The following is a 27,302-nucleotide window of genomic DNA, read 5'->3' as shown; positions in this document are numbered from 1 at the left end:
CTTCAGTCCCTCAACACACACTTTGGATTGAAGAAAACATTTTGGATTAAAAGATTTTGTATTTCATTGATTGGACTTCTCGATACATCACTTTGATCCACTTGAAGATCTCTATATTTAAGACTTTTACTTTGGTTCTTGAATGCTCCTTAAGAAGTCTTTGTCTTTAAACTTTAACTTTGTGTGCATGTCTTCAAGAGGAGGATTAGCACTAATCATATCATTGATGATGATTAATGATTGGATGTCGAGGGAGAGAAAGTGCTCATGGGCTAGACTTATGGTTGTAAGGCTATCACGTACGAGCTTGGTGTGTCAAATGAGCTCTCCACCTCCTCTATATATAGGTTTCCAAGGAGGTACCAAGGGGTGCAGCTTCTTGAAATGTGAAAAGGTACTCTATTGGACTTGCACCTTTTTGTAGCTCCATCACTATAGGATACTATAAAGGCTATGCATCAATAGTTCAAGTCTTTCACACATCAAGTGTGAAAAATATAAATATATGGATGGAAATAATGAGAAATAAGGAGATAATAAGAAGTGATAGTGAAAAATATATTGAAGAGTATTGGTAAAAATTGAGGAATAGTGTTGTGTTTGTATGGAACATTACGTTTGGAGGTGATTTACGGTGGAAACAAGGATTTGTATGTATAGAACAATGTCTAAGAGTTTAGTGAATAACAGTGAGGTTGCAATGAGTTTGCAGAGGGAGGATGATCACTCTATAGTAGAAAATAGTGAGGAAAATATGTGGAATGGTAAGCTTAAAGAATGATTTTGAAGCTAAGTGTTTGGGATGACACACTAATGTGTCTGTCACTATATGCTTGACTATGGGCTTACTATAGTGTAGCTATATGGAAGATTATAGGGATAGGGAAGGTTTATAGTGATGGTTATAGACTATAGAGCAAACAATATAGTGAGTTTATGAGGAAAATAGGGAGTTTCTGAATGGATTGGAATGCATTTGGCTAAGGATTGTGACTATAGTGATACCTAGTGTGAAAATAGTGTGGAATAGTATGTGGAACTTTAGGATATTTTTGAGATTATTTTGATTGTGTTAGAATACAAAAAATATGTTGCTACTGAAACGTTTTAAAGGAAATTGTGTTTTTAACAGTAATAAAACAAAAGAAAAGGGGCGTGATTGTGAATTTATGGTATTAACACTTATATTATCGTTGTGTCATCATATGCAAGCCAAAAAAAAAACATCTCGCTCAACACTTAAAAAAAGTGACGTCACGAGTCTGTCAGATTATTTATCAATCAGACATGTAAGGTTCAGGCTGGTGACTGAAACACGGATGTTGAGGGATGGTTCGCCATCCTATCGCTCTCCTCCATACTCTCTGATGTTCTCCAAATGCAGGGATTCTTATCATAACTACAATACGTGTGCCTATCTTTCCTTGCTTGTGGGGATCAAGATACCAAGCAACCACTACGGTGAACTCTGAGCTCGAATGGTTGTGTTATGGACTCATGGTACTTTTTTCCAAACGTTTAGGTTAGTGTTTTCCATGTGTAACCATCCGTTTGACACCCCATCAATCTCAATCTTTGACAAAATGGTGAAGCATTATGGATATCAGTAGTCCCACTAAAGTTACTGCTTTGCTAATGTAGAACACTTGTAACTTTTTGCACAAGCTCTGTACTGTGTATACATGGCTTGCTTTAAGGCTGTTAGTGTGCTACCCTACAAGCAATGTGGTGTTTGTAGACAGTTCAAGATGCTCTGTAATCAGACAAGTTTTCTCATTCAGAGAACCTGACACGCTGCATGGCAGTTATGTCCTGAAAAACAAGCATTCATAGATGCAAACACAGACTTGAATTTATTGAGTTAAAATTTTCTCTCACAATTTTCTTAAAAGATACAATAAGAAAAAGTCCTTATGTTTACTGTCAGAAGAAGGGTTAAATTGCCCTTTCACTGCGAATTCCCGTCATAATAGTAATAACAGAATGGCACTTTCATAACTGAGGTTCTATTTTACATCGACCACCTTGATGCATCCACTTCTACGCGGCGGAAATGCTATTAATACAAAAGCTTTAGAAGGAGGCTATGTAACACTCTCTACAAGGTGCTTTAGTGTTTTGGAAAAATGGGAAAATTGAAATGCAGCTCTGTCACTACATAGAGGATAAACTCAAGGCATCCTTGATCTGTCGTCCACTTAGCACAGTAGTTCTGCTCATCCACAGAATCTTTCCATATGAATTTGCAGGTGAAAAATCTATGCAGACACTGCTGCTGTGGACACAGCAGCATGTCTTATCTGGACTGTGATGGAATAGTACCAGTATTAAAATCTTCGTAAATATGTTGCAGGATGAGATCCAGGGTTCCTCATAGCAAATCCATCAGTGGAGGCTGACTTGAAGGTGCACTGCCACTGTTTTGAGGAGAACGAATAGGCCGTATTGGATTCCGTCCCCTGCCTTTCCCCAGACCTTTAGGTGGAGGGGCCAGCCTTCGAGGTTGCAACTCGGATTGTGCCGCCCCAGGTGGCGGAGCTAAGAGTGCTCCTATGTCAATCTCGTTCTTCTGTTTGTTGCCAATAGTGGGCACATTTCCCTTGTCACTAGCATTTCTCATCAATAAACTTGTTGACGATGATTGACTCAAAGCATCCAACCTCTGTCCGGACACTAGATTACCTCCAACACTACTTGTACTACTACTATTACGTGGAGGCCAATCAGCAAACGGATCAAATTCCTGGAGTGCAGGAGTTGGCCCTGCATTAATAGAATGGCCATTTAAATCAGCCATAATCCTGCTTTTTAACTCATTATGCTGTAAGCTGAGACTAGTAACAGAGTTTGTGGATTGCTGATACTTCGGAGGGAGCGCCTGGAAAGCGTTGGATATGGGTGGTGGCCACTCAAAGCTAGGAAATAATGTGCCTGTACTGGAAGATCCCAGAACACTTTCAACAGAAGAAACGGGTACATTTTGAGCAGTCATTGCAGTCTTAGCAAGCACCGGCAAATTATCTGTAGATGAGGCTTTAGTTGATATCACAGAGCTGCCACCAATCTTTGTCACTGAGGCCCAGTCATCCGTCTCCCATGTTGTTGCAGAAGAAGACCCTTGGCCATTTTCTGCAACCTTACAGCCATCTACACTCTGAACAGTCGCTCCAAATGATGCTGGACTATCAGCTTCGTTAAGTGTGACGCCACGCTTTTCCTCGATTTTCCTGACACAAACAGAAGAGTATAAGCTGTAAGCTCATAGTTACAAGAAAAGTCTTCCAATCAACAGGCAGCCAAGGGTAAAAGCACAACCACAAATACAAATAAGGAGAGAAGCGAGAGAGCACAAACTTCTATATTGCACAAAATAAAGGCACTTTCCTTTGGAAATCAGTCGAAACACAGCATAAGAAGTGGTAAAGTTTGTCGCTGATGAAATATCTATAAGCAAAAATATCCATAACTTTGTTGCCTTCAATGATGCCAATCATGCCCCTGTGACTACAAGCCCACTCATCCGCATAGAATCTGTCAATGCAGGAAATGTTCAGTACGTGCATCCTCCTATCGGATCTAGAGAAACAGAGGCTCCCATGGGTGCAACCGAACTCCGGGGGAGATGCCATGGATACTGCCCTCATGGTAAGAAGCAACTCCTCCTAGGCGGAGTACTCGGCCCCTGAAATAGTATCCATCTCTCCATCTGGGTCCTCTAACATGTTGACGTCCCCTCCCAAGCACCAGAAGTCTACCTGAGGAACCTCCTGCTGCACCTGTATCCAAAACTCCGTCCCCACACCTCAATCTGACCACATCCCAACAATCTTGCAAACCAAAGAGGAGGCCATGAGGGTCGAGACTGCAGATGCCAAGAGACGGAGGTCTGCTTCAGAGAATAGACGAGGGGTGGCGGCCTTGGCTGGGTATGATAGAGCGACTTCCATAGAATCCTCCCAGAGCAGTAAAGACCAGAGAACACAACTCTTGCGGAAAGATCAACAACCTGGGTGCCAAACCTGATGGGAAACAAGCAAAAAAAAAGGAGATCAGGAAGTGGGGGGTGAGGTCAGGCTCGCTGCTGGGAGGGAAGGAGGCGGAAGGCTCCCAGAGTGGTAAAGACCAGAGAGCACAACTCTCACCAAAAGATCAACAACCTGGGTACAAAACTTTCTGGGAAACAAGCAAAAAAGGGGGAAAGGGGGGAGGGAGCGGTTGGCTGCCAGCAACAAGGAGGGCGGTGGAAGGAGGGAGAAGACGGGGGCAGAAGGGAGCTCGGGAGGAAGCGGGTGGCAAGGTCGGCGGGCTCGCTGCCGGGAGGGAAGGAGTCGGAATGCACAGCGAAGAGGGGGAAGGAGAAGGGAGGGGTGGCGGTCGGAATACACTGCTGTCTACAAAAGATCCAAAGAGACTATGAGACCATAGAGTGATACAATAACTCCATGAAAATACTGATCCATGGGAAAACCGATAATTGGAAAAGGAAACTAAGCTAAATATACTATGAACATGTGCCACCCTCATATTGTATTGTCCAAGCATCAGCTAGCTCATGTTTGTACATCTCTTGTTATGACAAGTAACCATGGTTGAGCAACTCGGGCACACGGCACCCCTATATTCACACACGATGGTGGCCTAGGTGGCCAGATGGTTATGAGACGGCTTAGATTAGATTTGGCACACTACCAAATAAACTACATGCTACAGTCTACACATGGAGTAGATAGACCTTAGACTTTACTCTTAGACACCCTAACTTGACATTGTGGGTTGGTCCAAACAGGGCCAGATGGCCATGGGATGTGAGGAAAATTGATACACAATATGTAGTACTTTATAGGCCAAGTCTACACTGCGCACGGTGGTATTGACTATGACCTTGAACATACATGGTCATGTCATGGCCACCCCACCTATGCACGCCTATATTCTCGTAACAGCATGTGGGAAGAGAGGAGAATGTTAGACGTGAGAATGGTGGCAAGGCACAACGCTCTTGCTACACCAACAGAGCAGGGCATTCCGAACTGTCGAGGACAAAGGGGACATGCACGAGGAAGGCTATCTTGCTTCACACGTGGCAAGGAAGGCCACTTTGCATTAAATTGCCCCAAGAAGCATGCAATAGTGCAAAAGACGCTGAAGTTCACTTAGTTCTGGAGGAAATTGTAGACGTGGAAGCTCGAGTGGCGACGAAAGCACAGAGAGCTAAGCAAGAAGAAACAAGAAAGCGAACCATTCAAGGCAAAAGGTTTTCCAAGCTGGTCTGAGGAAAAGAAAGAGGCAGCAGAAATCACAAAGCAGCTACAAAAGGTTAAAGAGGCAGTGGACACACCAAACCATATTGCAATAACTCGGTAACACTAGCAATGCCGAGAAAAGAGACACTGTGAAGCCAAGGCGGTAGTGGACACATCACCTGCAGTCAAGGAGGAGGGATAATGCTCAAAAGTTAGCCGTAATCCCTAGGGAAGATGTGACTCAGAAATAATTCAATCAAAAGCCGTAATCGCTGGGGAAGAAAAGACTCAGAAGGAAATAAAAACAAGGGAAAAGAAAAGCACAAGAGGCCAACCAAGAAAGGGTGAGAGTCCTCAAAACAAGCAAAGGGGAGGCACTCAAAGAGAAACCAAGACATAAGTATGGACACCAAAAGCAAGGAGGACATCAAAGACAGACAAGGAATCATGAAGAAACTGAATCAATCAAGTCAAGAGAGGAAACAAGACAAAAGCGAGGAAGATGAAGAAAACAAGGAAAAGAGGAGATTGATCAAGCTTGGGAAAAGAAAAGAGTGAGAAACAAGAATTAAAGAAAAAACTACCTGGAGGAAGTGAAGGAGCAGCTATGGGGGATGAAAGATCTCCATGATGTGTGTGTGTGTGTGTCTGTGTAGAGAGAGAGAGAGAGAGAGAGAGAGAGAAAGAGAGAAATGAAATGGAATGATATATTAACGTCTTCAGAAGGCCAAAATGACCTATGAGACCAAAAAGGTTACAACAATTGGTGGATCTGATACAATGTCTGTGTAAGAAAAGCTAAAAACAACTAAACAACTCACTGAAACTGAAACAACTATGAGGAAAAGTACGGTACTAGGAGCTTTTAATGGATAACATTTGGGAGGAAAACTCCAGCAACAAAGGTAAGCATCATACACATCACTATCCAAAGATGTCTCTCATCGGTCGATGGCGGATATCCTCAATGTCCTCCATGGTGAGTACTCTGACTGGACGTCTCCCATGCCGTGCTAGTATAGTCATGATCCTCTGTTGTAGTCTCCGCCGGTGTCGAGATGGGCCTCTCATCTTGGGGCGCCTGGACCGCCCCAGCTCTATAGCCCGATCAATCAGTGTACCTCTGGTGCAGCTATACTCTGGGGCTAGCTGCAATGCCTGCTGGCCTGACTGCTCAATCTCTGGTCGAAAGAAGTCTGTAATCTGCCTCTGTAGGTGTCTCTTCCTCTCTGATCCCCTCCCTCTCAAGAGACCCTCTCTATGTCTACGCAACTCCAGCAAGTATAATCCGAGGAATCTCTAATCCTAGTATCTCATGACTCTAGAAAGTGGTCCGAAACCCTCTCTAAACAGGCGGTGAAAACGGCCTCGTATCTCATAATATACTGGACAGTGACATATGTAATGTAACTCTGTCTCTGGCTCCATCTGGCACAGCTGACAAATCCTGGCCTCAGCTAGTACTCCTCTGAATCTGCCAGTCTCAATCTCTAGCTAGTGTGAGGATGTGCGCATCTAACCAATAGCACACCGTACCCCATGAGAAAGATGAGTATCCATGTAGTTGGGTCTAATCACAAACCCATCCTCCGTGAGTTGGAGAAGATGATCTCTATAGAAAGCAGAAAGCCATCTTCGTACCAAGCTCGTGTGTCGGCTGTATCCATGTCCTCCTAGTGTCCAACTGAGTCAAGTCCTGCCTGATAAGTCTGGTAATCTCTGCCCGTGTGAGAGAGAGGAAGGGTGCATCCAGGGAGTACTGTCAGGGAGTACTGAAATGGAGGTAGCCTGTCCATACTAAAGCCATGCAGTTGGAACCAAGCTGTCATCTGTGCATACCAACATGATCCGTCTCCTTGTGATGCCAACTGTCGTGAAGACTCCAGGGCTAAGCGAGCATATCTGTCTCTAGGAAGAGCCCAAGTGCTATGTATAAAGGAGACTGATCGAGTGAGTGCCTCTACTACCAATGGAGGGGCAGCCATCTCTGCACGGATAATATCATGTGGTACAGAGGCCTTGGCCCTTATCATCCAGGAAATCATAGAAACCAAGGGCCTCTCCATACGTCTCCATCCATCAGTGCTACCAGCTCGGCTGTGGTGATCCACTGAGGGTCCCCATATCTCCACTCCATACAGCATGGCTGAAGTGACCAAAGTGTCAAAGAGCCGGAGCTTTGTTCGAGGTTCCTGAAACTGAACCTGCGAACACATCCTCTCTAGTCTCCCCAATGCTGCATAAGCTCTGGTCAATCTGGTCTCCGCTCCTCTCCTCAAGGAAAACAATGGGCCACTAAAAACCACACCAAGGTAAGTATATGCATCTGTATACTCCACTGTCTCCTGACCATATGTAAAGGTGGGTACTGACCTCCTAACCCACTGTGCTGTGGTGTTAAACACCATCACCTTGGTTTTACCAAGGTTAACAGACAATCCATTGTCCTGTGCAAACGTGTGCAATGCATCCAAATGACGCTGCATCCCCTCTGGAGAATCTGAGATCAGCACAATATCATCAGCATACAATAACAGCGGAATCCATGTCCCTGCTAGCTGTGCTCCTCTGTCACCCTCCCGCTCTACATAGTCCGAAACCTCATCCACATACATCCCAAATAAGGTGGGAGAAAGGGTGAACTGAAATGTGAGAGTGAAGGACAAGATAGCATGATCCACTGCTATTCCAACCGGCCTAGTGCCTACCATAAAATCCTGAAAAGAGGGAATGATAACATAGTCCACTGTACTAGCACCATGCCGATGTGGAAAGCTAGTGAAACCGCCCGATGTCGGGAATCTCTGTAGGCCATTCAAGATGGCCAATCCATGTGCAGTCCCCATGTGTATCAAATACCTCCCATACACTGTATGTTCCTCATCCTGTGAGAGTCTAGATAGGCCCATATCCCTAACATCAAGCTCCCTCAACATCTCCTCTGAGGTATCATAAAATACTGTCTGGTTATGGGCGGTTCTGGCATTGAAGTCTCCCAGGAGAATGATGTCACCATCCTTGGAGAACTCCCAAACGTCATCATCCAAAATAGAAAAGGGAGACTGCCCGCTAGGTGATGCATACACTGATGTACTAGGAGCAAAATAGCATATAGCAATGTAGAGATATCTGCCCGTCTCTGCCAGTCTAACCCACATGTACCTAGCTTGCTCATCTCTGCGGACTATATGTATCAGTGGCTGTAGCTCCTCTCTAAACAATACTGCCACTCCTCCTGAGCCCCATCCTCTATGCTCTGAACGAGTCTCCTGTCTACAAGCTGTCTCCCATCGGTATCCACTAACATGTGGCATGGACTATCCAGGAGCCTGATGCGTCTCACAGTAGAAGATGATGTCCCTCCCAGTGAAACTATCCTCAAAAGCCCCTACATCAAGGCGTAGAGATCCATTACAATTCCAAGTAGCAACTTTGAGTGTAGTCCCATAGGTCTCACGCCGTCATGAAGAGCGCCTCTCCATAATCACCACTCTACCATCTCTATAGAAGGCCACTTTCCCTTTCTCTCGGGCTGCCCTTATCTCGGGCATAACTTCTTTCATGTAGGCAAGTTGCGAGAGTGTGAGGTCATCTCCAAGAGAGAGAGAGAGAGCAAGAATATTTGCATAACTCAATAAAGCTTGATTATATTTTTTCTTACAACAAGTACAAGCATTTATGTAGGTTTACACCCTTATATTTTGACCCAAACAAATCACACTCATAAACACACACATGACACATGTCACAATTATCTTATCTAGATATAAGGGGGTGTTCACACCTAAGCAGGTGTCCACACACACATACACATGAATAAGTTTACCACACAACCCTTTTAGGGCCTATTCGCACACAGATACAAGCCGGTACACAAAGGATGGACACACACGTGAAGACTCCAAATACCCAACCAACCTCCCTTCGAAGCAAAGGAGGTGAGGCCCAACACGAAAGAAAGGCACTACCTTCTAATCCCATCACATGTGTCGGAGCCGACTCATCATGCATACCTCCCATGTCATGATAGCCCTCCAATCACATAATGCAATTGAGACAGCAAAGCCAGCACTTTAGTCCCTGTCTCCTAACTAGGATAAGGATAACACAAACCTTTTATAACTGAAGGCAGTACAAACACATAAAAACTTACATACAGAACAAACACTTGTTACAAATGTTTTTCGGGGGACAACCCAAGCTAAAGGACCCATATTGACTCAAACATCAAACATAAATATTGATGGGAGATTAGATCCTCCCCTCGAACAGATGCCGTTTGTGGTACCGACGCCAAGCTATTGATGCTTGGTCTATCATTTTAGGCCTGAGGGCCAGGACAAAGAATTCATTCAGATCATATCATTCATATCTTTAACACGATAATGGTCCATTAGACCGAAAAATTTCCTTCTAAGACTCTCAATGTGTCGTATGAGGCTTTAATTAGTTAATTTTGTCCAAAAATCAGAGAAGTCTCAATTTTTAGGGTTTGCAGGGGGTTCATATTAGAATGACTACGTTTTCCTTACGAGATAGAGTTAGGTCCCTCCGTTTTCTCATATCCTCGTATTTCCAAGAATGGATCGACACCTCCTCCCAATTTTGCCATCTGACGAAGCCCTGAGTGATGGTGCTATTCCCTTCAAAGCCACAATACCGGCATTTCCAATGCTTTCCCCCCCGAACTGACAGTGGAGGGTCCAAGCGCTATGGTGAAACGATCCCATGCGAGATTGGCAGGCTTAGGTATGATGGATTATGGAAGGGAGAGAGAGTGTGCCTAATGAGAGAGAGACTAGATAGTAGAGTGTGTAATATGTATGTATGAGCCTTGAGGGAGGGAGGGAGAGAAAGAAAGAAAGAAACTTCTATTAATGTCTTCAAAAGACCACTAGGGTCTATGAGACAAAAAAGGTGTTACAAAGTATCCAAGACTCAAGTGTTACGCTAATCCTTGTAAAACAGAAAAATAAAACACTAGAAAAAAACTACTAGCCACAAATAAAAGTAGCATCCTCAGGAATACATCATCACGAAGACCCAAGCGGATCAAGGTCACCAGAGATTTCTTTGAGAAAGCAAGCCCACACATGCGGAGGGATGGTATCCACAGGTTGCGAGGCCAGGATGGATCCATAATTGCGGATCCCCCCCATGTGCAAGTCATGCCAAAGATTTCTTCCGCTCTCTCCCCACGGTTGCCCCCTTATCCTCTCAGGCACTAGACGTGCGCACGAGTAGGTCTAGCGGCATACGAGAAAGGTGGTTGCTCCCGCTCTCCAAACTTTCCTGTTGACACCCTTTACTCCACAGGATCTTGCCGAGGTTCTAACAGCAATCCCTAGGGGCAAATGCCCACGAGAAGACGGGCTTCTGGTTTCCTTATTTCTCCGACACTGGGATCTCAAGGAAGGCGGCTTCAAAGCTACCTTCCATGAGATTATAATCATGGAATCCATGCCGAAGAGGTTGTCATAGGGATTGATCCATTTGATTCCCAAGTTTGATTCCCAAGGAGGGTGGTGACAAATTGGAGATTTGGTAGTGGTGGAGGACATAACCCTCCTAGGGACCACCTACAAAATTATAGCCAAGGCCATTAGTCGGCAATTGCAACGTTTCCTCCCACACTTGATCCATGGCATGCAGACAAGTTTCGTCTAGAATCGAAGCATTCTGGACAACATCTTCACTTTTTGGGAGGCAACCGCTTTGCCCAAGTTGAGGCAGTAGGATCTTATTGTCCTCCTTCTAGACTTTGAGAAAGCCTATGTCAAGGTAGACCGGGGATTTTTGGAGGGGATAATATGCTGGATGGGATTTCTTAGGCCGGCCCTTCAGCAATCCGCTCTAGTTGCATTTAAGAGGCGTCTTCGACACCCTCTAAGTTGGAAACCCCCAGTCATTTTGCCCAGTGGTCGCATGTTGGGGGCTTGCAAGCACGTATCGTGGGGAGCTTTGAGCATGGGTCTCGCTTGGTCACTTGGAGATTGGCTTATTTTTAGACAACTGCAATCAGAGGCCCAAGAGAGGAGCCTCACTAGGATACAGGGTAGGGACAAACTTAGCCTCGACATTGACTCTTCCATCCCCACGGAGTGGCTGGCCCTGATCCCGAAACCTTCCCCCTGTAATGGTTGGGAGTGTTCATGACATACTTTTGGCCGTCTGTGGCCCTAATGACCACCTTCTCTATCGGACCTCATGGCAGACTTGAGAAAGCAGAGCCCCCTAGGGAGAATTTCAGTGGATGCACCTTGCAGAGGGTGAGGGTGCTTGGTTTCCATGCGCATGAGTGGCACATAGAGCCTCCACTGGCCAAGGTGGCTAGAGAGAGATTCTAGCATTTGTGGATTCGGGAGGGTCGTCCTCTCATGCAACTCCAATGGGATCCCCAAGGAAGTGGACATGGCATAATCCAGATGACAGTGAGAAGGCTCCAGTACCCCCTTCTTTGCCTACACCACACGGCTTGGCCGTAGGATTCAGATGAAAGAGGTTGAGGGCACTCCAACAAGAGCAAGACACTGGCAATCTCAGTGCCTTGCTCAGTTTCTCTCAGATTTTTGGAAGAGGATGTGGACAGTTTTCGGCCGTGAAAGATCACTCTCTTTGTGTGGCACTCGCGCATCAAAGCCAGGCAGTTGGCACTTTGCTGGCCATAGGAGATAGGCCAGCAGTCTATTCGAGGTGTAGCCATCACCACAATCAAGTCCTTATTCAAGGGGCCAAAGGGCACAGGTTCCCAATTACCAGATCAGTCTGTCAAGGGTGGCCACTCGCCCCTTCCTCTCTCTCTTTGTTGCTAAGGCGATGAGCAGCTTCTTGGCCGCACCGGGGACTGGGCTGCAAAGTATCCGTCTCCCCATCCCCTCACAGGAGGAACTTCTACACTCCGAATTTGCAGATGATTACCGCCACCTACATCTCAAGAGAGAAGGGGAATCTTCAGAAATTCCCGCAAGCCATCAAGGTCTTTTGCATGGCGTTAGGAGCTCAGATCAACTAGCACAAGTCATGTGGTTTTTGGGTTGGATCCTCACCCACCCCAGCTTGAAGACCAGTTGAGTCTTTTCAATGGATTCCTTGCGGCACATTTGGAACCCCCTCTTCAGGATGCCCAATAGTCACCCCCTCGGCACTTGCTCTCACATTGTGTGCAGATCCCTCTGAAGTGGTCCCAGGGTGAGTCGCCTGCGAGAGTGTGCCAGCTTTAGGTGGCTCCACCAGAGACACAAGACAAACGCCAGGACGGATGCCTTGCAAGGATCCGAGACCGCGATCACATCACCCTCATCATTCACTCAGCCATCAACCTCGATTGATGGACCCTCCTCCAAGACCCCCCCCCCCCCGCCCAGTGGTGTGGCGCTTTCACTCGCCATGATTTACCTCTAGCAGTCCTCGGTTCTGATGGGAGGCTCGCACTCCTTTTCACTTGGTCCCCCCCGGGACCGGCTGACTCTCTCTCCCACAGAGGACTACAGTGGTGGATCCCTTCAGCGCGCGTGAGGATTCCTGGCTTTCCTGATCATTAGCGGCACATAAACCCTCCTCCCCGGCCAAGGTGGGCCACGATTGTTCCTAGCGCCTTTGACTCTGGAGTCTGGGAGAGCCGACCTCTGACTTGCATCCAGTGGGATCCAGATGAGTGAGAGTTGGAGGACCCCTTCAGCCTGGAGAGCCCGACCACACCCTTTTCTCATTACTCGGCGAAGTTCGGTCGCAGGATCCAGATTCAAGAGATTGATGGTATACCGGCAGACCAGTGGGCATCCCAGAGCATCTCTTCGAATATTTTTGGCAGCACAATTATCGGCCTAGGGAGGTCATGCTCTTCCTCTGGCAGTTAGCCCACCACAGCCTCGTTGTCGGCACTTGGTTGGCCATTGGAGGACAGCTGGCACAGTGCATGCGATGCAACCACCCCACGGAGTCGCAGCGGCACTGCCTTTGGGACTGTCTCAAAGCGCAACACATTTGGCAGAGGATCCTTCGCCTATACACAGTGCGGTCCGTGCCGCGTACTATTGGGGGGGGGGGGTAGCCCTGGTGACTGAGGCTGGCCTCGTTCTTTTGTGCGAGGAGGCAGTTGGTGAGCCAGCCCTCCAGCTCTGTCAATGCAGAATTGATAATTGATACAATTCCCACCCCCAACAGTTTGGCAGAGCCCAGGTCTTCGGGCACCAGCCCAAGATAGGAGATCATCAGCAACACAGTTGCATGGCATAGCATATTTGGTGGGCCCGTTGCAACGAGGCCATTGAGGGTACTTTCACCCCTCCAACTGTGTCCATCCACTCCATTTGGATGAACATCATTCCTACCATCTCAGGTTAGTGGGGGGAGCTTCAAGGCAGGTCACATCCCATGCATAGACGGCAAGAGGCCTTCCTGCGCACATGGCACACAGGTCCCTTTCTTACTGATCAGGCCAGCAAGATTCCGACAGCAGCCAGCCATGGAGGGAAACACCCCTCCCCAGTTTGTAATTTGCCTCCTTTGAGGGTTCTGAGCATGTACATCTAGCCCTTGAGCTGCTATTTTTTAAACTGATAGAAGGACTTTAAAAAAGACATTAGAGGAGACTGGTGATGAGATTGAGGAGGTGGAGGCACCGCTCCCTACCTCTTTTGTATGAAACATTTTTAAACTTTCCCTATTTGTATGAAACGTTTTGGAAACATGTTTTTAAAACACCTTGTGACTATGGGTGAGTTGATATTGAAAATTGTGTCATTCACATCTAACTTTTATGAGGGTGGAGCAAGAAAGCATCAGCTGATGCTGCAGAATTAGGCAACGGCTTAAGAAGTCCAAAAGCATTTCGGACCCAAAAAATATGTTGTAGCCCGGAGACCCACGTCTTGCCCCTTTCTTTCCTTGATAATGTTTCTATTTCACTTCATTGATCTGGTCATTTTGATTTTAAAAAATTGTGGCTTAATAACCTACAATGTGGCTGTCCGTTGTTCTAACAAAGGCTCTTGTTTTTCAACCTAGCAACTACAGCAGGTAGATGTCATTGCTGTTCAAACTTCAAACAAAGTTTAAGATTAAACTACTTGTCTATAATAATTTTTTGTAATTAAATTATCAGTGGTACATGGTACTTAGCGAACACAATCAGAAGGGGATTCAACTACTGTGATATATTCAATCTGCATGTGACACATATCTTCAAGACTTCGAGAGTCTTAACATGGAAATATGAATAGACGTATCTGGGTTTTCCTTCAATAATTCATTTTTCAAAGAATAAATAAACAATCCTTGGATGTTAAAATGGAGAAAGCATCGAATCAAACTTAGAAACCGTAAAGTACAACCTTAGGATCTCTTTAATAAAGAGCATGTACTTTGCGAACTGTTGAAGATTGAGCTGTTGAACGACAAGCAATGGAGATAAAAGAGGAAGCAGGTGCTCTGCGGCGAACTCAATGCCATACTGTTCAACAGCACAACACACAATCACTAATTGTAGCTACAATTGTAAAACTTGCCAATTTTTCAAGGAAAAAAAAAGTTATTGCACATGTTTTCTTTAAAGAAGATGCACAGTTCCTAGCACAAGTTAAAATTACAAACAACACCTGTTTGTAAACAGCACCAGCAACGCTCAGAGTGCACATAAGAGTTGGAGCAGAATGATCCACAGCAGTGCACCTCCTCAGCGTTTGAAGAACTTCGGAAACTGATACTTTATCAAGTCGATGCACAAGCTCCCCCAGGCATAAAAGTGCATTCACCCTGACCTGAATAGATTAAACAAGCCCCCTGTTATCTCAAGAAATGTATAGCGCTTCCATATACAATAGAGGCAATTAAATATCAGTCACACAACACATGTACTAAATGCATGCAATAGGCAGAAATATTTGGACCACAATTTAAAGAGCTGCAACTTGTTGATTTTTTCTAAACCTGCATGAGTTACAGAGGCATAGAGATAGGCTCATAAGAGGCCAGAGAAGACCAGAGCCAGATACCCCTCCAAGAGAAGCATACGGAGAAAACTCATTGAGGTCTATCAACCACCATGTGCAATTCGCATGCTCATTCTCATCACATTTCCACTGCCTTTTATCATCTTTTATTGTGATAGCTCTAGTAGAAGCTATAGGCATCGTCAATTTTCCAGATTATATATATTTTGTACCAGTTTTGTCTTGTAAAATATTCTGGCCTTATGATAAAACTCCCCTCCCTTGTCCCTTTCAAGCATTTTGTTATATGCTGCCAACTTCAGGCTCATTTCCACTCCCATTTCCACTCTCTTACACATCAAATGCTTGCTCAAAACATGAGAAACGTACAGCAACGTATGCCCTACCAGTTTATCTCATCTTAGGAAACCTTCAGCTTAAAAACATTGATTTTTCTGCCCAAAATTGTCCCCCCCCCCCTCTCCCCCCCTCAAAAGAAGCCTCATATTTAAGGCTGATTTTGCATTTCGCTAGAAGCAAAAGATGCTTTTGGTGTTAAAACTAATACGGTAAGATCAATCTTGCTTGATATGAAGCATTTTGACCAAGGATTACAAAAGGAAATTCGAAATCTCATCAAAGAAGACCCTTCAAAACATGTGTTAGAAAGAGGTAGTAGGCAAACTAGTAAAGGCGGGTGAAATAAAGTGAAGAAAGGAGCTTGACGTTATAGACCAGTTGAATAGAGGAAGCATTGAAAGACATGATGAAAGAGAAAAGACAAAATGGAACAATGTTGTGAAGAAAGAAAATGAGGAATTGAAAGATCAATGGAGTCATGGACCAAATCGGTAAATAGGAGGGATGAATCCACGAGCTCAACCCTGAAAGCTACATTCCCTCCTCCCTTTCAAGCATTTTGTTATATGCTGCCAACTTCAGGCTCATTTCCACTCCCCTTTCCACTCTCTTACACATCAAATGCTTGCTTAAAACATGAGAAACGTACAGCAACGTATGCCCTACCAGTTTAGCTCATCCTAGGAAACCTTCAGCTTAAAAACAAAGAAGCCTCGTATTTAAGGCTGATCTTGCATTTCGCTAGAAGCAAAAGATGCTTTTGGTGTTAAAACTAATACGGTAAGATCAATCTTGCTTGATATGAAGCATTTTGACCAAGGATTACCAAAGGAAATTCGAAATCTCATCAAAGAAGACCCTTCAAAACATGTGTTAGAAAGAGGTAGAAGGCAAACTGGTAAAGGTGGGTGAAATAAAGTGAAGAAAGGAGCTTGACGTTATAGACCAGTTGAATAGAGGAAGCATTGAAAGACATGATGAAAGAGAAAAGACAAAATGGAACAATGTCATGAAGAAAGAAAATGAGGAATTGGAAGATCAATGGAGTCATGGACCAAATCGGTAAATAGGAGGGATGAATCCACAAGCTCAACCCTGAAAGCTACATTCCCTCCTCCCTTTCAAGTATTTTGTTATATGCTGCCAACTTCAGGCTCATTTCCACTCCCCTTTCCACTCTCTTACACATCAAATGCTTACTTAAAACATGAGAAACGTACAGCAACGTATGCCCTACCAGTTTAGCTCATCCTAGCAAACCTTCAGCTTAAAAACAAAGAAGCCTCGTATTTAAGGCTGATCTTGCATTTCGCTAGAAGCAAAGATGCTTTTGGTGTTAAAACTAATACATTAAAATCAATCTTGCTTGATATGAAGCATTTTGACCAAGGATTACGAAAGGAAATTCGAAATCTCATCAAAGAAGACCCTTCAAAACATGTGTTAGAAAGAGGTAGTAGGCAAAGTGGTAAAGGTGGGTGAAATAAAGTGAAGAAAGGAGCTTGACGTTATAGACCAGTGGAATAGAGGAAGCATTGAAAGAGATGATGAAAGAGCAAAGACAAAATGGAACAATGTTGTGAAGAAAGAAAATGAGGAATTGGAAGATCAATGGAGTCATGGACCAAATCGGTAAAAGGAGGGATGAATCCATGAGCTCAACCCTGAAAGCTACACAAGTTTCAGGGCCTGTCACCTGTGCCAGATGACAAAGGTTGGAAAAAATAATGAGGATCACAATCACGAAATACAGAGCATAGAGAGTAGGAAAGGATCCCAAACAGCAGAAGCCTCTCATCATGACGTAGTATTTGAAGTTTTAGGAAGCAGTTATGTTTGAAATAAATAAGGCAACTAACTTACCAAACTCAAAGTGGGAGAAAGGAAATGCTTCAATGGTGAAGGTACAAGAAGAGAGAATCGTGATGGCCAGATACACATTGGGGAGAAGAGAGCCAAGTGATGATGGGGGGTCTATGAGGCTGCAGACAGGCTGAATATAGTAGTTTAAAATTGCAATGGCACTTTGTGGTAGGTCCTGGAAACTTTGGCATAACCTATCTATTCTGTAAAGGGACAAAGGCCCTAAGTCAAGGAATTAGAGATGCACATAGATAGAACAGGTGTATGGCCTCTGATGGGTTTCCAAATCCTTGATGCGTTTGAACTATGAGAATGGCATGCAGCATTTATGAACAGCAAAGCACAGAAAATATGAGCATAGAACAAAAGTGCAGTACAAGGGACAGATTGTGCAGACTTTGGGACAGGCTTTTTTTCCCCGGAAAAGAGATCCTTTTATTAGTTCCCAAAAATGCCGCGTGGGTTCACCAGCACTGTCTGTGAGAAACAGACCATGACACTAAGTTTGTAGAAGGCCTCGCGGCGCTTCCGCATGATCAGAGCCACCCTAAAGCTCCCCCCACTGTCCACAGAGGGTGTGAATGATATCAAGCCATATGCTCGAGATGGACTCCACTGGTGGGGTGGGGGTACCCTCGATGGCCTTGCTAGGTGGAGCTTGCCAAATATGCCACGCAGCAATACTAATGCAAATCTCCCATCTCTGGCAAGAGCCTGGAGTCTAGTGAATTGAAGAGTGCCAGTCCCCCACCATGCCATGGCTGCCTCAACCTCAATGGCCCAAGCAATTGTGCCCCAAGTAACTGTGCGCGGCGGGTGCGGGGGGTTGGGGGGTTGGGGGGGGGGGGGGGGTGGGGACCAGTCCATAGTGAAGATGTGGAAAATCCTCTGCCAAAGCTGCTCAGCTTTCAAGATCCCAAAGGCAATGACGCTCAGACTCCTGTAGATGGCCACACCTCGAACAAACTGTTGATCTACCCTCGATGGCCAAGTGCCAACTGCTAGGCTCCAATGGGCTAACTACCACAGAAAGATTGTAATCTTCCGTGGCCGAAAATTGCCCCACAGCCTCTTCCAGAAATCTAAAAGAAACTCAAGAGGGAGACTTTGGGACTGCCAGTGCCCCCCTACCATTGGAGTGCCCTCAATCTTAGGCATCTGAATCCTACAACCCAAAAACACATTGCGTAAGCAAAGAAGGGGGTGCTGGGACCCTCGTCTCTAGCAAAGGAATCTTGCAACGTCCACCCTCCTGGTCTCACTCAAGGTGTGCAATCCTGCCATGTCCACTCTCCTAGGTCCCGCTGAAGGCGTGCGAGCAAGCGGCCCTCCCATAACCATAACTGCCAAAAGCCCTCTCTGGCCACCTTGGCCAGTGGAGGGTAGATGTACGAACCATGCTCGTGGAAACCAATCACCCACACTCTCTATACAGTGCATCCGCTAAGATCCCCAGAAGGGGGATCGGCTCTAACAAATTTGCCATGAGGACCGATATAATCGTGAGGATGGCCGCACATCTGCAAGCTAAATCCACGTTCCTGCATCTCTGTAAAAATCCATTTCAGACTTTGGGCCAAGGACCACCGAAAACGGGGGTACGGGCAGAGATCCGAGCTAGAGCATTGTCCCATCATTACCAGCCCAAAGGAAGCTGTGGATCAACTGTTGAACCTGACCAATGCATGCCCCGAAGAAGGCCCAACAAGAAGTGATGTACCACATGGTGGCGAGAAGAACCTAGTTCACCACCACGACTCGGCCAGCTAAGGAAAGCCTGGTTGAACTTCAGTATAGCAACTTCCTCCGAATGCTCGGGAGAAGAGGGGCTAGCTGCTGCTCCAGGGAAATGTAAATACCAACCTCACATCCAAGATAGCGAACAAGAGTGCCACCCACGATCCACTGAAAAGCCTCAACTGGCCTACGAGTCAGGGCGGGCAAAGAGCCAACCCAAAATCCACACGACTTGTGTGCCGGATGGACCACATAATATCTCTATCGCATCAGAAAATCTCTGGACATTCCTCGCATCTCCTGATAGGTGTGTTGCTGTGTCATCGAAAAACTTTGAGTCAAGCACCTCCTCCTGTGAGGAGATAGGTAGGTGCAGCCCTTGTAGACCGGTCTCCTGGGCACAGAGGAAACTGCTCATGGTCTCGGCTACAAGCTTTGGGGCAAGCTTTTGCCACCCTTGCTAGCTCAAAGCAGAAGCCAGCCCCAAACTCAGCAATTCACAGCAAATCTTCAGGTACCTTAACACTTCAAGTCCCGCAGGCACTTACAGTTTAGGAGAGGAAACTCTGTTTTTGCTCCAGTCCCAACGAAAACTCTTCCCAGCTTGGTTTAGTGCAAAGGGAGGTAACTGTATTCAGTTTCCAGCTTTTTCCTTTTACTTTAATTCTCATACCAGTGGCCATTAAGAGCTGGTGCTTTTGCATGGCCAGATGGAACTTCTGCATAAACTTAAAACGTTTGTATAAAATCACCATCAAATGTGCAGATACCTTGTAGATATTTCTGTCTTATCCCATGAAAATACAACCACTAATAGAATATTGTTTTGCTTTTCTATCAATATATGAAGCATTCGATTTCACCCCAGTGTGGGTGTCGCCTAGCGATGGTGGATTGTGACCGAGAAAGGGGAGGTCCCAAATTTAAATCCCAACAGGCACCCTGGCAGCATCCGGGCCATTTGTGGCCATAATTAAACTGCCTTCGAGCGGGCAGCACCCAAGTTGCTACAACATAAGGATCAACTCAATAGGGGGTGGGGACGGAGGACATTCAATTTTACAATAAGCCTTCAGACAAACCGAAGCCCCATGCTCTCCTAACAACATTTCCTTACTGTCAATCTTTCCCAATAATGGTTCTTTACAATGGCACAACATGATTCTGAGCATGACCGTTTGTTTTGAGTAAACATCATCAAAAACTAAATTGTGCAAAGCTTGTCACCTCAAAACAAAGGAAAATTTAATTACCGCAGCAACTGTAGTTTTCAGAGCAAGGTTATGAAGCCGAGGTAGGATAGTCTGTCTCACAACCTACAAATGACAAAAGTACACATTCAGTTTTGGTGGTCTTTAGATAGTATCATACTGAAGCTCAACTTTGACTAAGACCATGGGTTCTAAGACTGAAATGTCAAAACAAGACCTGGAAATCCAGTTGCTTTGCTAGAGGTAAAGTGCGTCTTAGAACTTCTTCTTGCATCCGTGCATCAGAGTCGTCATAAGCACGAGCAAGCATTGGTACTACATTGGCTATAAGCTGATCTGAATTCACCTATAAATACATAGAAATTATAAACCTCTCAGGACATTGAACTTCTTAACCTCTCAGAACATGAAATTCTAAACTTCTCAGTGTAAGAGGATACAACATGTGGTGTATACAAGATAACACTCACAAGAAGTAGGACTTTCATGCACAATAACAATGATAGAGAAGAATATTGTCTTACTCAAGTGATACAATACATTGGCAAAGTCCCACATCTATGTGCTCTTGTGAAGGGAGCTTCGATGGCTGATCTGGAACTGCTAAGACGGAGGCGTTATGCTAGTAGAGGCTAGCGAGTAAACTCACAATGATGACTAATGAAATGTGTGGTGAAGGGGCTGGCCGTGTATCTATATAGGCATATATACACAGGGCAGTCATGACATAACCGCATACATCCATGGTCATGGTTGGTGCAACCGTTCACGGTGTAGACTCGGCATGTCACAACAAGATGTCCAAGAGTAAAGTCCACCTACTCCATATGTGGATTTTTATGAGATAACTGTACAGTGTAGCATGTAACCTATTTGGCAGTGTTCCAAATCTAATCCAATCCATCTCTAAAACATCTAACCTCCTAGGCCACCTTCCTGTGTGAATACGTAGATGCCGGGTTCCCGGGCTGCTCAACCGTGGCTACTCATAATGGGGGTCATACAAACACAAGCCGGCAATACAATATACGGGTGGACCATTGATATCCAACACTCAAAACACTAAAATTCTAAACCTCTCACAAAATGCTTCTCTGAAGCAAACATACATCTGTCCTGCTAACACAAATGAACTTATGAAACTAATCCTCAAAGCAAAGGGATCATGAGGAGCCTTGAAGGAACGAAATCACCTGAGAGCTTCTGGAGTCCATTACGATAGAGCAAAAAAGAAAAAATTTGCCCCCTTTGTGTACAAGCTTCAAGACAAATGAAAACAAGCCATCAAAATTACCTTGTTCATAAGCAGCGCAGCATGCTTCACCAGTAGCAGAAGGCTATCCCCTGTCGCTAAGCTCAATACAGGAGCAAGTGCGGGAAAGGTCGAGGACTCAAAATCAGATTTTTCCTGCAGTAAGCCATGAAAACAGGTGTTTTCCTACTTTTTTTGAAAGTCTTTGTGTGCCTTAGAGCTGTGTGGGAATGCAAGATCTGTACCTGTGACTCAGCAATGGTAAGTACCATAGGTAGAACCATTGGTTGCATTACAACATTCCGAAGCTCTGCACAAAGGGGTGGCAAGACCTACTTGATGACAGCAAGAGGAGCAATCAATAGCAAAAATAACACACAAAACAAGCAGGTCAGCTAAATGCATTCCTGATTTTACAGAAATGCTATCATATCTTTCAAAGAAAACAAAAGAATTGAGCACTATCTCTCCCCAGACCCACCAGTGGAATAGAAGTTAGAAAGGAGTTGGTGAGGGAGACAAGGTTTGTGGCTCTTTACCTTGTAGCGAAGCACACGAGCATCAAAACTCGTCCACATTCCTGACAATGCCTTGAGAAAATCTGACTTCTGCATGTTGTCTCTTTCCTGGAAGGAAAAAAAAATCTGGTAAGATCAGTAAATGAAACTTTAAAAAAAACAAAAAACAAAAAAAAAAACCAAAAAAAAGACGCGGCGTGGGTTTACTCTTGCAGGAAGACCAAACAAGAGCAAACTTATCGAGCAACCGTGGTGGAGACAAGGCATTTACAACCAAGGATAAGGATAAAGCAAAGAGCTTTAAGCATGGGGGACAACAGTCTAGCAAGGCTGGTCATGGACAGTCCTCTTCTGGTGGTGAAAAGTCTGACAAAGGAGATGCAAACAGGCCCAAAAAGAAGGGCAAATGTCACTACTGCCATAAGCCTAGACACTACACCAGTGAATGTAGAAAGCGATTGCAAAAGAGAAAAGGAAAGAAGCAGTCAATGCCATAGCAAACTCTTCTGATGACAAAGCACAGCAATCAGCTAATGTAATTCAGGAAGAGTACACTTTTTGGTCACATGCACAAGTGACACACCAAGTGCTTCAGACAATGATATGTCTTGCATTGCATCTGACAGACAGGATGTATCATGGTATTTTGATAGTGGTGCTTCGAGCCACATCACTTCATGCAAAGATGTATTTCAGCACTTGGTTTATGCTTCAAATGGCCGCACTGTATCATGTGCAGATCATACCACATATCCAATAAAGAGAATTGGCAATGTCATACTTATTGCAGCCAATGGTGCCAATATATGTATCAAAAATGTATTGTACGTTCCAGGGATAAAGAAAAATCTGCTCTCCGTCTCAGCCATAAATGACCAAGGTTTAAAGGTTGAATTTGAAGATGGAAAGTGTTTGGTAAAAGACCCATCAAAGGGTTATGAAATAGTCACTTCTAGAACACCATACAAAGGCTTGTATAAGCTAGAGAGCTATGACAAGCATACTTATGATGCAAATACAGTGGCTGCCAGACTCCTACTATGCATGATGCAGAGCTATGGCATACTCGTTTTGGGCATGTACATTTTCGGAGTTTAATGCTTTTGTAGAAGCATCATTTGGTTGATAATATGCCACCTCTTAAGTCTCCAACAAGACATGTATGTGAGGGGTGTATTTTGGGAAAGATGCAACGAAAACCATTCCCCAAAGATGGAGCTGTTGGAGCTGAAAGTAAATTACAGCTCATACATAGTGATGTATGTGGTCCAATACGGACACCATCCATAGGGGGGGCATCTTTACTTCGTCACATTCATTGATGACTACTCCAGGTTTGCTTGGGTTTACCCTTTGAAAGCGAAAGCAAAGGTGTTTACATGCTTTCGACACTTTGTAGCAATAACTGAAAACATGTGTGGATGTAAAGTCCAAACACTCTGCTCAGATAGAGGTGGAGAATACATGTCAAATGCATTCAAGGATTATATGCTTCAAAATGGCATCAAACACCAATGTACTGTGCCTTATATACCGCAGCAGAATGGTGTAGTTGAGAGGAAAAATAGATCTCTCATGGAGATGGCAAGATGCATGGTGAAAGCACAAAAGTTGCCTCACAATTTTTGGATGATAATGTGTGCACCTCATGTGTTGAACAAGTGTCCACCAACAAAAGCTTTGAAAACCATAACACCATTTGAGGGTTGGTATAGCCGAAAGCCAATAGTGGATTATATGCGTATATTTAGGTGTTTGGCATATGCACACGTGCCAGAACAACTCCGAACAAAGCTAGATGACAAAGTAATGAAATGCATTTTTGTGGGCTACAGCAATGAGAGCAAAGGATACCGTCTTTATAATCCAACAACACGAAGGATTTTTGTCAGTAGAGATGTGGTATTTGCTGAAAATTCAGACCAGCCCATGTACAGCTTGTATAAAAGTAATGATATAGGCATACAGGACATGTTTGATGGACTTTTACCCATTGCAATTAGGAGGGATTCAGATCAGCCAGCGCCTACACAAGAAAATCCTCATGTAGAACATGTAGAACAGCCAGCCATTCAGCCCCCTTCTATGGAAGGAGTGGAAGATCTTGTCAGGGAAGAGCAAACAGCCATAGACACACAACCAAGTCAATGCCAAGATGGTTGTTGAAAACTTTGCAAGAAAGCAAACTTGCAGCTCCACTCACAGGTAGAACAAGGGCTAGTTCCAGCCATGCATTGAATATGCATTGTGGGGATCTGCATTAGCCATGGGTGGTCTCTTTGATTCAAAAGAGCATTATTCTTATGAAGAAGCACATGAGAATGAGCATTGGGTGCAAGCTATGCAAGCTGAAATCTCTTCTATCATGAAGAACAATACTTGGGATCTTGTGGAATTGCCTAAAGGCAAGCATGTCATTGGAACAAAGTGGGTGTACAAAGTCAAAAGGAAGTCTGATGGTACTATTGACAGGTACAAAGCAAGACTTGTGGCTAAAGGCTACTCCCAGAAAAAGGGAATAGATTATGAGGAGACTTTTGCTCCTACTTCGAGAATGACCGCAATAAGATCAGTGATTGCTTTGGCTGCACATAAAGGATGGAAAGTGCATCAATTGGACATCAAAACTGCATTCTTAATAGGGAATTTACAAGTTGAAGTATATGTAAATGAGCCCATTGGTTTTGTAGTTCCTGGTGAGGAACATAAAGTGTGCAGGTTACACAAAGCATTGTATGGGTTAAAGCAAGCTCCAAGAGCTTGGTATGATAAAATACATGCTCATCTAACCAGCCAAGGTTATGTGAATAGTCCAGCTGAAAGCACATTGTATGTGAAGAAAACCGGTGTCGATATTCTCATTAGTCATCTTGTATGTAGATGACATGCTCATTACAGGTACTAGCAAAGCACAAATTTCAGATTTCAAAGCTGATTTGAAAGCTGAATTTCATATGTCAGAGTTAGGGCCTTTACACTACTATCTCGGCATACAGTTTATGCATACAGATGATGGAATTGTTATGGAGCAAACTAAGTACATAAAAAGTTTGCAAAAAAGGTTTCAAATGGATGAATGTAAGCCCATTTCTACTCCAGTAGAACCAGGTGTACGGCTTACTATGCATGATATTGGAGAGCCTTTCGAGGCCGGCATTTACAGCCAGGCAGTGGGATGTCTCATTTACTTGTGTAACACGAGGCCAGACATATCTTTTGGGGTGTCTTTGTTAAGCAAATTCATGCACATCCCAGCACAAAGCATTAGCAAGCAGTCAAACGCATTTTTCGTTATCTTCAGGGTACCCTGGATCTTGGTTTGTTCTATCCCAGGGGAGGCGCAGCTTTATGCATACAGTGATTCAGATTGGGGTGGTGATTATGACACCAGGCAATCCACCAGTGGAAATTGTTTTTTTCTTGGGAGTTCATGCATATCTTGGTTGAGCAAAAAGCAACCCACTGTTGCCACATCTACTTGTGAGGCCGAGTACAGGGCAGTCTTCACAGCTACAGTAGATTGTGTATGGTTGAGAAGATTATTGGCTGATCTTCGTGAGTGTCAGCAAACACCCACCACCATTCTCACTGATAGCCAGAGTGCTATGGCCGTGGCACGAAATCCAATATTTCATGCACGTACCAAGCACATTGAGATTCATTATCACTATGTCAGAGAGAGGCTACCTGCAGGGGAGATCAGTTTATCTTACTGCCCTACACAGGAAACTGATCTTACTGCCCTACACAGGATAACGTTGCATATCTATTCACAAAGGCTTTACCTCCAGAAAAGTTTGAAGCTTTCCGCAAAGCTTTGGGCTTACTCTCATACAGAGAGTGATCTGCTACCTTGTACAGGTTCACACTTCCACTACAACGGGGATTTGTAGGCATATGCTCACTTATGGTAGTGCTATGTGTGAACAGGGCTTAACCAAGGACACTTTTTCCCATGTGGTTTTTCCCCTTGGATATCAAGTGTGAAAGGACACTCTACAATAATATTTTGTATTTCTATATTATATGGATTTGACACACATGCAAGGGTTGACTTGCATTTTGTGGCTACCACACTTTTGGCTCTCTCTCTCTCTCTCTCTCTCTCTCTCTCTCTCTCTCTCTCTCATTTCTGTGTGAGCTTCTCCATCCTACACCTAACCCTAATGTGCAGGTTTTTGTGTGTGTGTGTGAGTCCAACACCAACAGGGACAGCCGTCAGGATTGCAACATTTGAAGCCTCAAATCGGAAGAATTTCAGCATATCCACCTAGCATCCACAATTATCATTTCCGAACTCTGGCTTAATTGTTAAAACAAAGACAGACTAAGACATATGCATGCCAGCATGCCCCAGGAGAGTGTAGCATTGCTTATGATCAGCCAGGAATGGTAGCTAGCTCAGCAATGTAAGCAGGCTTGAGATAGGAATAGTGTAAAAGAATGTAATCCACACAGTTACTGCGAGTACATCTCATTTTTGTAGCTTCTTATGAAGATTTTATTCCACAACCCTCTGCCATACAACTGCATCAAATAAAAATTAAATAATGGGTGAAACGAGTCATACAAGCATGTGGTCCAAGAATCGGATAGCCCGCAACCTAGTATCATCCCGAAAGAACGGAGAACCTGCTTAGGCCATCCACATATTGTGTAAGACATAAATCAACAATCCAAGAAGATATCCTGTACAAAATACCACGATGCATACACTTGTAATAAAAATGATATCTGTTACACAATTACGAAAGAGAAAACACAAAAAATCTGAGGAATCCTATATGAAACGGATTTTACTGAAATTGCATATCCAAGCTATCTTCAAACAGTTTTTGGAGCTTTAACAAAAGCATGGTCTTCTTTGTAAGGAGCCATTCAAGTCACTATGCAATATCTGGGGTTTTCAAATGTACGATCTCCTTTGTCCATTTCTTTTCCCAACACAACAGGAGCCCTCTATTGTCAAACCATCTTCCTGATGCCCTGTTCTTCACCCACTAAGTGACATAAAGATAAAGTGAGTTCATTCAAGGTCCTAGAAAAGTAGTGAAGCTCTAAGCAAGGCAAAATATCAAAAAGTGACAGGTATCTAATGGTTCAAAGGCAACTTATTGGGAATAGGCCAGTAGGCCCTCCTTTCACACTCCCTTACAGTCCAAACACATTTTTGTCCCCTTACTGAGAAA

At 44.5% G+C, this 27,302-nt stretch overlaps 1 protein-coding gene across 3 annotated transcripts; it reads right to left on the bottom strand.

The window, feature by feature from the left end:
- Positions 1-1,832: 1,832 nt before the first annotated feature.
- On the bottom strand, positions 1,833-26,807 carry LOC147627928 (SCY1-like protein 2 A). 3 transcript variants are annotated; one of them, XM_086814902.1, is made up of 10 exons: positions 26,684-26,807; positions 22,135-22,221; positions 21,841-21,927; positions 21,638-21,751; positions 20,561-20,689; positions 20,386-20,448; positions 14,840-15,001; positions 14,576-14,694; positions 3,756-4,019; positions 3,245-3,531 (listed from the first exon to the last, which is right to left on the bottom strand). In XM_086814902.1, exons 1-10 carry the CDS (start codon positions 26,687-26,689, stop codon positions 3,357-3,359), a joined length of 1,206 nt encoding a protein of 401 aa, XP_086671028.1. In that variant the 5' UTR covers positions 26,690-26,807; the 3' UTR covers positions 3,245-3,356. The 3 variants fall into 3 exon arrangements, with proteins under 3 accessions (XP_086671026.1, XP_086671027.1, XP_086671028.1); XM_086814900.1 differs by lacking the exons at positions 3,245-3,531; positions 3,756-4,019 and adding an exon at positions 1,833-3,227; XM_086814901.1 differs by lacking the exons at positions 3,245-3,531; positions 3,756-4,019; positions 26,684-26,807 and adding an exon at positions 1,833-3,227 and having other exon boundaries at positions 21,841-21,930; positions 22,135-22,185.
- Between the last annotated feature and the right edge of the window lie 495 nt (positions 26,808-27,302).

Source organism: Cibotium barometz, chromosome 20, assembly GCF_041138505.1.
Source record: "Cibotium barometz isolate CiBa-2024 chromosome 20, ASM4113850v1, whole genome shotgun sequence".
In the NCBI taxonomy this organism is placed as follows: domain Eukaryota; kingdom Viridiplantae; phylum Streptophyta; class Polypodiopsida; order Cyatheales; family Cibotiaceae; genus Cibotium; species Cibotium barometz.
This window is presented reverse-complemented; position numbering and strand designations above follow the sequence as displayed.